This window comes from Ovis aries, chromosome 2, assembly GCF_016772045.2.
Source record: "Ovis aries strain OAR_USU_Benz2616 breed Rambouillet chromosome 2, ARS-UI_Ramb_v3.0, whole genome shotgun sequence".
Classification (NCBI taxonomy): domain Eukaryota; kingdom Metazoa; phylum Chordata; class Mammalia; order Artiodactyla; family Bovidae; genus Ovis; species Ovis aries.
Window position 1 is genome coordinate 36,071,204 of NC_056055.1, and position 13,715 is coordinate 36,084,918.

At 37.5% G+C, this 13,715-nt stretch overlaps 1 protein-coding gene across 2 annotated transcripts in view; it reads left to right on the plus strand.

Moving 5' to 3' along the window:
* UBQLN1 (ubiquilin 1) overlaps positions 1-13,715 on the plus strand; it is a 53,711-nt gene that overhangs the window by 19,641 nt on the left and 20,355 nt on the right. For both annotated transcript variants that reach the window (XM_012110487.4, NM_001161886.1), the window contains 2 exon segments: positions 10,730-10,881; positions 12,467-12,582. In XM_012110487.4, the coding sequence (XP_011965877.1) occupies positions 10,730-10,881; positions 12,467-12,582 (268 nt within the window).

The following is a 13,715-nucleotide window of genomic DNA, read 5'->3' on the forward strand; positions in this document are numbered from 1 at the left end:
CTTTGCTGAACAGCAGTAATTAACACAACATTGTAAATCAACTACACTTCAATTGTAAAAAAAAAATTTGTCAAGTAGCCGCATTAACTTTATTTGGTTAGTTTTTGCATAGCCTATTTTTACCCATTCTTTTTTTTTTTCTTCTCAGTAATTTATGTGTATCTTTTTTTAAGCGACATGAAATTGGGTTTTTAGATACAGTCTGGCAATTTTGTCTTTGTAACATGTTGTCTGTTATGTAATTATTGATACATTTGCTTTACATTTCCCATTTTACCATTGATTTCTGTTTTTCCTGTCTCTTCTATGTTGCTTTTTTCTCTTTTGATTTGTATTATTCCAGCTATTCGCCCTCCCCCTTTTCCAGTTGCCCCTTTTATTAGGTTGGTAGATGTATGCTGTTTATATTGTTTAGTAGTTGTCCCAGAGAATACCATATGCATCTTATGAAATGTCTAAATCAGTAAGTAGTTGTACTTCTTTGCTGTTATTACAAGAACCTTAGAACAATTGAGCACGGTTTATATCTGCCTGCAGACTATATTTGAACCCCCCTCCTTCCTTCCTCCTTTGTCCTCTTTTCCTCCTTCTAACACAAGACGTTGTTAATACTTTATACAGTCAGTTTTTATTTTGATTTATTCTTTCCATTGTTTTATTCCTTCACTTAGGAGAGGATCATTTTCATCTGTCTGAGGAACTCATTAACATTTCCTGTAGTCTGTATATGCCGGGTAACAAATTCTCTGTTTTTGTGTGTCAGAAAATGTCTATTTTGATTTCATTTTGGGGGAATTTGCACTGGATATGAAATTTTAGATTGCCAGTTACTCTCCCTGCTTTAAAATTTTTCTGAATTTTAAAGTCATGGGTAATTTTAAATACTTAAAGAAGTAGAGATAATAGTAAGTTGACTCCCCATGAATCCTTCACCCAGGTTTGACAATTAATCTTAGAGCCAGCCTTGTTTTAAGTGTACTTAGCCTTAAGGCTCCTCTCAGTTCCATTATCTGACTCATCTCTCATGGATTATATCTCTTCATCCTTTAATATTTTAGCATGTATCTCTAAAAGATAAGGACCCTCTTTTAAAAAACAGAGTACATTATCCTGCCTTACCAATTAATACTGGCTAAATTGCACCAATCCAGAATTTCCCCATTGTCTCAAAATGACTTTTTAAGTGTAATGATAGCATGAATTTATTATATATTTTTGCCTTTTTAAAAAAAGACTTTTTAGAGCAGTTTCAGGTTTATAGTAACTTGAGCAGGAAATACGGAGTTCCCATACTCCTTGGGGCTCCCCCTACCCCACACACACACTTGAATCTCCCCATCAACATCCCACCCTGGGATGGTACATTTGTTACAATTGATGGACCTACATTGACACATCCTTGTCATTCAAAATTCATAGTTTAAGACTCACTATTGGTGTTTTGACAAGTGTATATAGTGTATGTGCTCTGCCTCTACCCTAACTCCTGGTAACCACTGATCCATTTACTGTCTCCATAGTTTTGTCCTTTCCAGAATATTGTCTAGTTGGAATTATACAGTATGTAGCCTTTTAGATTGGCTTATTTGACTTAGTATGCATTTAAGGTTCCTCCATGGTTCTTTTGATGGTTTTATGGCTTATTTCTTTCTATTGCTAAATAATATCCCTTTGTCTGGGTGTACCATGGTTTATTTATTCACCTGTGGAACAATTTCTTGGTTGCTTCCAACCTTTGACATTAATGAATAAAGCTGTCATATACACCTGTGAGCAGGTTTTGTTTGTCCATAAGTTCTCAACTCCTTTGGGTAAATACCATGGAGAGGGTCCTTGCTGGACCAAATGGTAAGACTTATGTTTAGTTTTGTAATAAATTGCTAAACTCTTGCCAAGTGGCTATACCATTTTGTATTCCCATTAGCAATGAATGAGAGTTCCTGTTTCATTTCCTTGCCAGTATTTGATGATGTTTCTGTTTTAGTTTAGCCATCCTAATAGTTATATAGTGCTCTCTTCTTGTTTTAATTGGCAGTTTCCTAATGGCCTATGATACAAATATGCTTCTTTGCCATCTGTGTATCTTCTTTGGTGAGATATCTGTTAAAATTTTTGCCTGTTTTTTAAGTTGTGTTCAGTTTTTTTTTTTTTTTAAACCTTTATTTATTTATTTTTGTCTGCACTGGGCCTTTGTTGCTGCGCATGGGCTTTCTCTAGTTGAGTTGAGCTTGGGCTACTTGTCAATTGTGGTGCACAGGCTTCTTGTAGTGACTTCTCTTGTTGTGGAGAACAGGCTGTAGGTGCAGGGGCTTCAGTCTTTGTGGTGCCTAGCCTCAGTAGTTGCGGCCCACAGGCTCTAGATGGTGGTCTCAGTAGTTGTGGCACACGAGCCCAGCTGCCCCTTGGCATGTGGGATCCTCCCAGATCAGGGATCAAACCTGTGAACCCCGCATTGACAGACTCTCAACCACTGGATCACCAGAGAATTACTTTAAATAACAGTCCTTTATCAGAGGATCATTTCTAAGTGTTTTCTCCCAGTCTGGCTTTTCCCATTCCCTTGCAAAAGATTTCTGTTTCAAGTGAGATGCAGATAAAGCTCATATATTGCAAGGAACTGATAAGTTTCCTATTTTTTCCTCTTTTGTACTAATTATGCATTTGTTTTTCCTGCTTTGTTGCATTGGCAGGAATTTTCAATATGATGTTGAATAGAGAGCAGACATCCCCCCTTTTACTAAAGTTTGTTTTTATTGTGGTAAAAGTCACATGATGTAAAACATAGCATTTTAACCATGTTTAATGGTACAGTTCAGTGGCACTAAGTACATTCACATTGTTGGACAACTGTCACCATCATCCATCCCCCCAATTTTTCACCTTCCTAAACTGAAACTCTGTCTCCATTAAGCTCTAACTCCCCATTGCCCCTCCATGCTTCCTGGCCCCTGGCATCTAGCAGTTAATTTTCTGACTCTGATAATTGTCTGTTCTAGGTATCTTGTATAAGTGGAATCAATTATTATTTGGAGAGCAGACATCCTTGCTTTGTTACTGGTCTTAGAAGGAAAACATTCAATTGGTCACCATTATTATTCCAAAGAGTAAATATTTTGTAGATGTACTTTATCAGGTCTAAGTAGTTTCCTTTTATTCCTGATTTCCTGGGAATTTTCTTAGAAATGAATGCTTTCTAATGCTTTTTTGTTATTGATTGTTAAGATGGTGTGGATTTTCTTTTCCTTGTATCAATATGGTGAATTATATTGGTTTTTCAAATGTTGAAATTTCTATGGTAAACCTCACTTGGTCATTAAGAGTTATTCTTGTTCTATATTGCTGGATTTAACTTGGTAGTATATTATGGAGCATTTCTGTCTGTGTTCATGAGGGATATTGGTCTGTGGTTTTTCTTTTCTAGTTTTGGTATCAGGGTAATATTGCCCTCATGAAATTAATTGAAATTGTTTCCTTTTCTATTTTCAGAAGAGAGTGTATGAGTTCTAGTAGCTTGAATCTTTCAAGATACCGGTCCATCCAAGTTGTCAAACACCTTGCATGCAGAGTTTTTCTTGAGCTTTCCTGGTGGCTCAGTCATAAAGAATCTGCCTGCCTGTGCAGGAGAGTTGAGTTCCATCCTTGGATCGGGAAGATCCCTTGGAGAAGGAAATGGTTCATGGGATCGTAAAAGAGTTGGACACAATTTAGCAGCTAAACAACAATAAGGAATAAGCAATTTTCCTCATTATCCTTTTGATTGTGAGGTCTGTAGTCATTTCCTTTTCTTGTTTCTGATATTGCTAATTTATATCTTCTGGCTCTTTTTTTGGCCTTTGTATCTAGATTCTAATCAATTTTACTGATTTTTGAGAGATGTTTTTCTTATTTTTCTGTTTTTGATTTCTGCAGTTTTTTGGGGGGGGGGGGTTTCATTTGTTGTTGTTCTGTTTTCTAAAGGTTGAAACTTGAGGTTGCTGATTTGTGACCTTTCTTAAATTTATGTCTTTAACACTATAAATTTTTCTAGGTCTTGCTGTAGCTGCATCTTACAAATTTTGACATTATAGCTTCATTTTTGTTCAGTTGTAAATATTTTTTTAATTGTTCTTCAAGACTTTCTTTTTGACCCATGACTTATTTGGAAGTGTTTTGTTTAATGTGGAAATGTTTCAGGTATCTCTCTGTTACCGATTTCTACTGTTATTCCATTAGTGTCAAAGAATATACTTACATGGTTTCAAACTTACAATTATTAACATTTCCAAGGTTTGTTTTAAGACCCAGTTTATGATTTTATCTTGGTTGAGTGTCCCATGTTTACTTAAAGGTTTCATTTTCATCTATAGGTTCCTCTCTGCTTTTTCCTGTTAGCAAGTTATTTGTTAAGGACACCTTTTTTGTTGTTGATTTTAGTGACTGTTTCCTTTTAGTGTAACTTACTATGTTCATTAATTGCCTGCAAATTTGGGGGAAATTTATTAGACCTAGAGCACTGTCCATCAGAACCATCTGATCACCTGGGAAGCTTGTTAAACCATAGATTTAAAAAAAAAAAAAACAAAAACCCATAGCTTGCTGGGCCTCATCCCCAGAGTTTCTGATTTGACTGGGTCCTGAGAATTTGCATTTCTATCAAATTAACCTGGTAATGGTGAAAGTTGCTCATCTGGGAGACAGCACTTTGAGAAGTATAGCTCTAGAACAGTTTCTCAATCTTGTTATTGTTGACATTTGGGGTTTTAAAATCCTCTGTTGTTGAGGCTGAGCTGTGTGTTGTAGGTTATTTAGCATCTTCCGTCTCTACCCACTAGTGGTCCTTAACCCATGTTGTGACAACCAAAAATGTCCTCAAATATTGCCAGATGCTCCCCAGGGCAGATAGAGGCCTCCACTCACTTTGGGAACCACTGCCTTGGATAACTATCTAGTGAAAACCCTTAAGTCCTTATCTCTAAGTTCTTTTGTTTTAGCCTAGTTAGATTTTCCTTGGAGACATTGTATATTATTATCTTTATGCTTGGATGTTTAAAGTCCAGACGCCACTATTCCCTTTGACAGCTGTGAGGGGAATGGGGAAAGGCTAAGCATCTAGTATGTCTCTGTTGACTTAATCTTCTTGTTTTAGTGTTGTACTCCTGTTCTCGGTGTGTCTAGTATGTTCTTTAGTCTAGAGACCCTGTTCTCCTTCCAGAGGAAAAAAAAATCCTTCCTTCTTTTTGTTGGGTTTGGGGAGGAACGATTGCTTGCTTAGCATGCAGTGAAGATGTGTCTGCTTTGTCTTTCAAATCCCCTATTTTAGTCCTTCAGCATCTGTCACCTTATACCCTGTTCTCAGCCCCTGGTGGTACCATATTGAGTCTTCTAGGAATTCTGTAGATTGTGGGGATAGATTATGGGGATTGTATTAGCTTGGTTTTCTGTATTGCCAGTTGAGGATTCAGTTCTCCTGGGTCCATTGGATGTTTAGGATCAAAACTTTGTTCTAGTCAAAACCAAGAGGTCTCAATTTCTTCTATTTTATGAGTTTCTGCCTTGAAATATTTCTTCCTCCAGATCGTATTCTGATTAAGAGACATATCTAGAATATATAAAGAATTTTTATAGCTCAGTAATAGGAAGGCAAATAACCCAGTTAAAAAATGGGCAAAGGATGTGAATAAAGTTCTCCAAAGATATAAATATAAGCACATGAAAAGATGCTCAATGTCATTAGTTATCAGGGGAATGCAAATAAAAACTACAGCACATCTACTAGGGTGGCTATTAAAAACAAATTAGGTAATAAATATTGGTGACAGTGTGGAGAGATTAGAACCTTATACACTGCTGGTAGGATTGTACAGTAGTAATAGCCATTAAATACTTAGGATAACAGTCTGATGGTTTCTCAAGTGATGAAGAATTAACAGTAATTTAATTCTGCATCTGAGTGTATACCCAAGAGAAATGCAATTATATGTCCACAGAAAAACTTGTACATAAACGCTTGTTGTTGTTTAGTCACTACGTCATGTCTGACTCAGGACCCCATGGATTGTAGCCTGCCAGCCTTCTCTGTCCATGAGATTTCCCAGGCAAGAATATTGGAGTGGATTGCTGTTTTCTTTCCCCAGGGGATCTTCCCCACTCAGTTTATAGCAACATTATTCATAAGAGCCCAAAGGTGGAAACAGCCCAAGTGCCCATCAATTGATGGATAAACAAAATGTTGTATATTCATACAATAGAATGTTTAGCCATAAAAAGGGATGAAGTATTGATACATACCACAACATGAATGCACCCTTCAAACATGTTAAGTGAAATCGCCAAGTGCTAACCACTGGGCCGCCAGGGAATTCCCCAATTAATCGTTTCTTATGGTTTGGAGTGATGAGGGGATAGGGAGGTCATAACTAAAAGGTATTGGTTTCTTTTTGAGAACATGAAAATTTCAAAATTGACCATGGTGATGGTTGAATGAAATCTGTGAATATACTAAAAAGCCACTGTACACCAGAAATGGGTTACTGAAGTGACTTAGCACAGAGTATAGTTAATCTGAGTTCAGTCGCCCAGTCGTGTCTGACTCTTTTTGACCCCATGAACCACAGCATGCCAGGCCTCCCTGTCCATCACCAACTCCTGGAGTCCACCCAAACCCATGTCCATTGAGTCAGTGATGCCATCCAACCATCTCATCCTCTGTTGTCCCCTTCTCCTCCTGTCTTCAGTCTTTCCCAGCATCAAGGTCTTTTCAGATGAGTCAGCTCTTCGCATGAAGTGGCCAAAGTATTGCAGTTTCAGCTTCAACATCAGTCCTTCCTTTAGGATGGACTGATCGGATCTCCTTGCGCTCCAAGGGACTCTCAAGAGTCTTCTCCAACACCACAGTTCAAAAGCATCAATTCCTCTGCACTCAGCTTTCTTTATAGTCCAACTCTCACATCCATATATAACTACTGGAAAAACCATAGCCTTGACTAGATGGACCTTTGTTGGCAAAGTAACATCTCTGCTTTTTAATATGCTGTCTAGATTGGTCATAACTTTCCTTCCAAGGAGTAAGTGTCTTTTAATTTCATGGCTGCAGTCACCATCTGCAGTGATTTTGGAGCCCAGAAAAATAAAATCAGTCACTGTTTCCCCATCTGTTTGCCATGAAGTGATGTGACAGGATGCCATGAATTTAGTTTTCTGAATGTTGAGCTTTACGCCAACTTTTTCACTCTCCTCTTTCACTTTCATCAGGAGGCTCTTTAGTTCTTCTTTACTTTCTGCCATAAGGGTGGTGTCATCTGCATATTTGAGGTTATTGATATTTCTCTCAGCAATCTTGATTCCAGCTTGTGCTTCCTCTAGCCCAGCATTTCTCATGATGTACTCTGCATGTAAGTTAAATAAGCAGGGTGACAATATACAACCTTGACGTACTCCTTTTCCTATTTGGAACCAGTCTGTTGTTCCATGTCCAGTTCTAACTGTTGCTTCCTGACCTGCATACAGGTTTCTCAAGAGGCAGGTCAGGTGGTCTGGTATTCCCATCTCTTTCAGAATTTTCCACAGTTTATTGTGATCCACACAGTCAAAGGCTTTGGCATAGTCAGTAAAACAGAAATAGATGTTTTTCTGGAACTCTCTTGCTTTTCCGATGATCAGTGGATGTTGGCAGTTTGATCTCTGGTTCCTCTACTTTTTCTAAAACCAGCTTGAAGATCTAGAAGTTCATAGTTCTTGTATTGCTGAAGCCTGGCTTGGAGAATTTTAAGCATCACTTCACTAGCGTGTGAGATGAGTGCAGTTGTGCAGCAGTTTGAGCATTCTTTGGCATTGCCTTTCTTTGGGGTTGGAATGAAACTGACCTTTTGCAGTCTTGTGGCCACTGCCGAGTTTTCCAAATTTGTTGGCATATTGAGTGCAGCACTTTCACAGCATCATCTTTCAGGATTTGAAATAACTGGAATTCCATCACCTCCACTAGCTTTGTTCTTAGTGATGCTTTCTAAGGCCCACTTGACTTCACATTCCAGGGTGTCTGGCTCTAGGTGAGTGATCACACCATTGTGATTATCTAGGTCATGAAGATCTTTTTTGTACAGTTCTGTATATTCTTGCCACCTCTTTTTTAATATCTTCTACGTCCTTTAGGTCCCTACCATTTCTGTCCTTTATTGAGCCTGTCTTTGCGTGAAATGTTCCCTTGGTATCTCTGATTTTCTTGAAGAGATCTCTAGTCTTTCCCATTCTATTTTCCTCTATTTCTTTGCATTGATTGCTGAGGAAGGCTTTCTTATCTCTCCTTGCTATTCTTTGGAACTCTGCATTCAAATGGGTATATCTTTCCTTTTCTCTTTTGCTTTAATCTGAGTAGGTTGGTTCTTAAAGTCAGACCTAGATTTCAAGCTTGAAAAAGAAAAGTGAAAGTGAAGTTGCTCAGTCGTATCTGACTCTTTCCGACCCCATGGACTGTAGCCTGCTAGGCTCCTCCATCCATGGGATTCTCCAGGAAAGAATACTGGAGTGGGTTGCCCATTCCTTCTCCAGGGGATCTTTGCAACACAGGGGTCGAACCTGGGTCTCCGCACTGTAGGCAGACTCTTTAGCATCTGAGCCACCAGGGGCTCCAATTTCAAGCTTAACTTGACAGTTGATTAGCTGTCACTGTGAGAGGAGCATATTGAACCCCCCTCTGTTTCTGTATCTGAAATAGGATTAAAAGTCATCTTCAGTTAGTGAGGTTTAAAGAGCTGGCCTTGTAGTAGCTACTGTTTATTAAACCACCTTAGATACCTGATGCTTGACTTTTACATACATTCTCATTCTGTTCTTGTAAAACTGTGTGCTGTGCATATTACCTTATTATTTTTTCTAACAGCTGCCAGAGAGAGAAATGAAATGCTTAATAATATGAGAATGGTTAATTCATGATTGGACTTAATCTTTTTATATAGAATATTGTGCTACTGGTGCTTTAGCAAAGATTTTCCTATTTTAAAATTGCTTATCCCATATAAAAGGGTTATATATCATATATTTTCAAAGGAAGGATAGTTCAGATGGTACAGGTCTGAAATATTTACTGCAGTATAATTTCACATTATATTTATGATTTTTAAATAAAAGTTACGTTGAGTGTTACAACTTAGTTATAGAAAATTTCATTTATACACAAAGGTAGAATGTGATGAATTTTGGTTCAACTCTCTTTGACAGTGATTGACATATGATCTATCTTGCTTTATGTTTGTATTCCTCTACATCTCCCCTCCTACTCCTGAAAGAAAATGTTAGATATTATTTAATGTGTCTTTCCACTTATTGTGACAACCCGAAATACCCCTTATATTTCCAAAACATGGCCTTGATGATAGTGTTATTGTCTATTGAGACCCATTTCTGTAGGGCATTGTAATATGATGGGATTCTTTTAATTTCTTCACCCATCCTGAGATTTTCTGACTTCAACAGTGGAGTAAAACCTAAGTGTATAGGTGATTTTGGTGAAAGTGTGAGAAACTTAACCTAGCATAGAATAAGTAAACTTTTCTTATTTTGGTTTGGCCAGAAAGTTTGTTCTGGCTTTTCTGCAGGATATTATGGAAAAACTCAAATGAACTCAAAAGTCCAATAGTATGACACTCTTCTGTTGTATGTTTCTGCATTTTATTCCCCTCCCTGGGAAGCCTTTCTTGAGGTTTTCTTGGCTTCTTCCTAATTACGTTTTACGAAAACTTTCTCTAACTAGCCTTTGTGTTTCCTCTGTACTTTGTGGTTTACTTGACTGCTCGCCTTTCGGGAGGAATTTTTACTTTCTGTTTCTGCATCATGTGTGTGTTCTTGTGTTCAGTTGCTCAGTTGTGTCTGACCCTTTGTGACCCTGTTGATTGTAGCCCGCCAGGCTCCTCTGTCGATGAGATTTCCCAGCAAGAATACTGCAGTGGGTTGCCATTTCCTTCTCCAGGGATCTTTGCGGACCAAGACTCGAACACACATCTCCTGCATTGGCAGGTGTACTTTTTACCACTGAGCTATAGGGCAAGCCTGTATCTGCATGATACTGCTTGTTAATAGATGTTGAATGAAAGAGGTGGGGAATAAAGTCAGTATAAGTGAGTGAGTGAAGTCGCTCAGTAGTGTCCGACTCCTTGTGACCCCATGGACTGTAGCCTGTCAGGCTCCTCCGTCCATGGGATTTTCCAGGCAAGAGTGCTGGAGTGGATTGCCATTTCCTTCTCCAGGGGAATCTTCCTGACCCAGGAATCGAACCCAGGTCTCCCACATTGCAGGCGGACGCTTTACCATCTGAGCCACCAGGGAAGACTCCAAAGTCAGTATAATAGGCCAATAATAAGAGGTTGGCTTTCTCAATATTGAAGTAGAAAGGAGCAGAATTTGAGATGGAAATCTGAGGAAAGGAATATTGTAAACTTGGTAAGAGCTATGTGTAGCTTGAACTACATTTAGTACCATTGATGTAAAATTGAATAAGGCTATGACAAAGAAGTGGATTTAGGCCTTGAATATAGGATATCTGCATCTGTAATAAAACGTTTGCATTAGAGATGAGTGAAATGGTAATACTCATTTCCCACTAAGATCAAGATACGGACACAGAAAGGATATGTCTTCATATTGTTTGAGTTATTGTAGTATCTGTAATTGGGGGCTTTTTGAAGTACTTCTTCTAGAAACTAGACTAGATGATGCTATGTAAACATCTGTAATACATATTAATTTTATTCTTACTTAGTTCAAGGAAGAAATCTCTAAACGTTTCAAATCACATACCGACCAACTTGTGTTGATATTTGCTGGAAAAATTTTAAAAGATCAAGATACTTTGAGTCAGCATGGAATTCACGATGGACTTACTGTTCACCTTGTCATCAAAACACAAAACAGGTAAGTTTTTAGAAACATTTTAGCTGTAAACCATGAATAAATGTTTATAATTCCCTTTTAAAATGCTGCTGTTACCAGATGTTTTTAAAAAAGCCAGTATGATTCAGTAATGCTAATACTTAAACATTTGATATTTTAACGTGTTCATCATCATCATTATATTACTTGAATTACAGAATAAGAACATTAATGTTTTGAGCTGTGTTTTTTGGTCTCGGATTTTTGGACAAAGGTTAGAAGTGTGACTCATCTTCTTTGCAAACCACAAATTAGTAACCATATTTCATTAAATCTAAGGCACTATTCAGTTCTTAAGAGATACTTTTATTTGTGTACCAATAAGAAAAAATATAACCCATTAAATTGGTATATTTTCCTTTCATTTAGAATTATTTTCTACTTAGTGAAAGCGCTCCTAGAGCTTCCTTAGACTTACTTGGATATGGTATTTTATCATCATTCAGATTAAGTGAGATTCAGAACTCTTAACTGGTGTCAGACGGAAAGGGTTTCTATTAAACTCCTTATTTTTTTGCTTGATATTAAGTAATAATGAGTTATTATTTGTATTGATTTTGCAGCCTTCTTTGGTCAAGTCTCTTTTTTTACTTTCAACATTTTTAGTTCTGAGTAAAACTGCTCCCTAGTCCTTAAGAACTTAGGAGATAGATTAAAAATTGCTTTTGGACTCAGAGGGAGAGGGAGAGGGTGGGATGATTTGGGAGAATGGGAATTCTAACATGTATACTATCATGTAAGAATTGAATCGCCAGTCCATGTCTGACGTACGGTGCAGCATGTTTGGGGCTGGTGCATGGGGATGACCCAGAGAGAAGTTGTGGGGAGGGAGGTGGGAGAGGGGGTCATGTTTGGGAACGCAGGTAAGAATTAAAGATTTTAAAATTTAAAAAATAAATAAATAAATAAATTTAAAAAAATTGCTTATATAATCAGGCTCTGTGATTGTGATCAGTCATTCTTTTCTGTGAGGTGATCTATCTCCCTCTCTTAATCAATCAATATGATTGAAATGTTTATGACGTTTTTTATGTTGATGAATTTTTTATGAAATATTTACAAGTGTACTTGAGGTGGAGAAGGCAATGGCAGCCCTCTCCAGCACTCTTGCCTGGCAAATCCCATGGACGGAGGAGCCTGGTGGGCTGCAGTCCATGGGGTCGCTAAGAGTCGGATACAACTGAGTGACCTCAGTTTTACTTTTCACTTTCATGCATTGGAGAAGGAAATGGCAACCCACTCCAGTGTTCCTGCCTGGAGAATCCCAGGGACGAGGAGCCTGGTGGGCTGCCGTCTATGGGGTCACACAGAGTTGGACACGACTGAAGTGACTTAGCAGCAGCAGCCGCAGTACTTGAGGGGCAATTGAAGTATAGTTTGGATTTCATGGGATTTTACTATATTTGTTTATATTTCATGTTCCTTGTGCTTAATTATCTCAGCATATGTACTTTATGATAATTTGAGTTGGTTTAAAATCTTTATTTGTACCTATTGGAATTTCAGAGCTCCTTTTGAAAATAATTTGCTCAAATGTTTATATTATGGTGTAAATTATTTTTCATAGGCCTCAGGATCATTCAGCTCAACAAACAAATGCCAGTGGAACCAGTGCCACCACATCATCAGCTCCTAGTAGTAACTCCACATCTGGTTCTGCCACTAGCAACCCTTTTGGTTTAGGTAAGTATTTTTAGTCATTTTGCATAAGGATAAAAATAAGCAAATTTCCTTTTTCCCAGGATAGTTTTAAGTAAGATGACAGTTAAACATTAAGTCACTTTAGCAATGACAAAAACTTGTCTAGGTTATTTCTATAATTGTAGTTATTAAGGGGATATTTGAAGATGCAGATGTGCATGCTTAGGTTACATTAATATATAATAAGTGATCAGTAAGTGGCACATTTCTTTTTAATAATGAAAGAGATATACTGTATGTGTACCTGATTTGACCACCACATAATTGACTCTGGAAAAGATTAGCTAGTTGTTGATCATAAGCTAACCCCTTGAATAGTTTTCTCCTTTGTAAAATGAAAGGATCAGATTGCATTAGTGATTTTCTAACTGTTCTAAACTCACACAGAAAGGCCTGATGCAAGCCTGGTGGTTAAGGATCTTCTGCATCAGCCAAAACTACTTTTCTTACATTAGTTTTTACACTGAGGTTCTTAGGAAGGTTTAGTTGGGGAATGGAGTGATCTGAAGCTAACAGAAGTTGAACTAGATAGATAAATGGCTTAGTGCTGCTTTTAGTTCCTAAGTTGTATGACAAGTATAATACCTTGAAATGACATTTTATCTCATTATTGACTGAGGGACTTTTGGCAGAAACTAACACCTGTGACCAGCAATTTTTATTTTGGGTAGCCAAAACTTAGTTCTGTTATTTTACTAATACTTTGCAGTTTATTGCATTGAGTAGTTACACCTGACACACCTGTGAAGCCTTTTCTAGCACCGTGAGTTTTATTTTCACTTTCTGTATCAGAACCAGTCACTAAAGTTTTCTTTTTGTTGGTCTAATATTCACATCTTCTGAATCAGAACTGTATTCTAAAGAACTGTCATCATCTGAGACGGTAGCATGTATATCACTTGGACATTCAGAGAAAGTATCTGTGTAAAATTCAGCTATTAATTCTTCACTCAGAATTTCATGATGCGTCGTTAAAAAATTTTACGATAATAAATGTGAGTCTGTAATATACACGAGGTTGGAATAAAAACTTGACAGAGCAAAATGTGAATAATGACATCATAAGTTGTGTAATGAATCCTTATACAGTTTTCATGTATCGAGGCTCATATTTT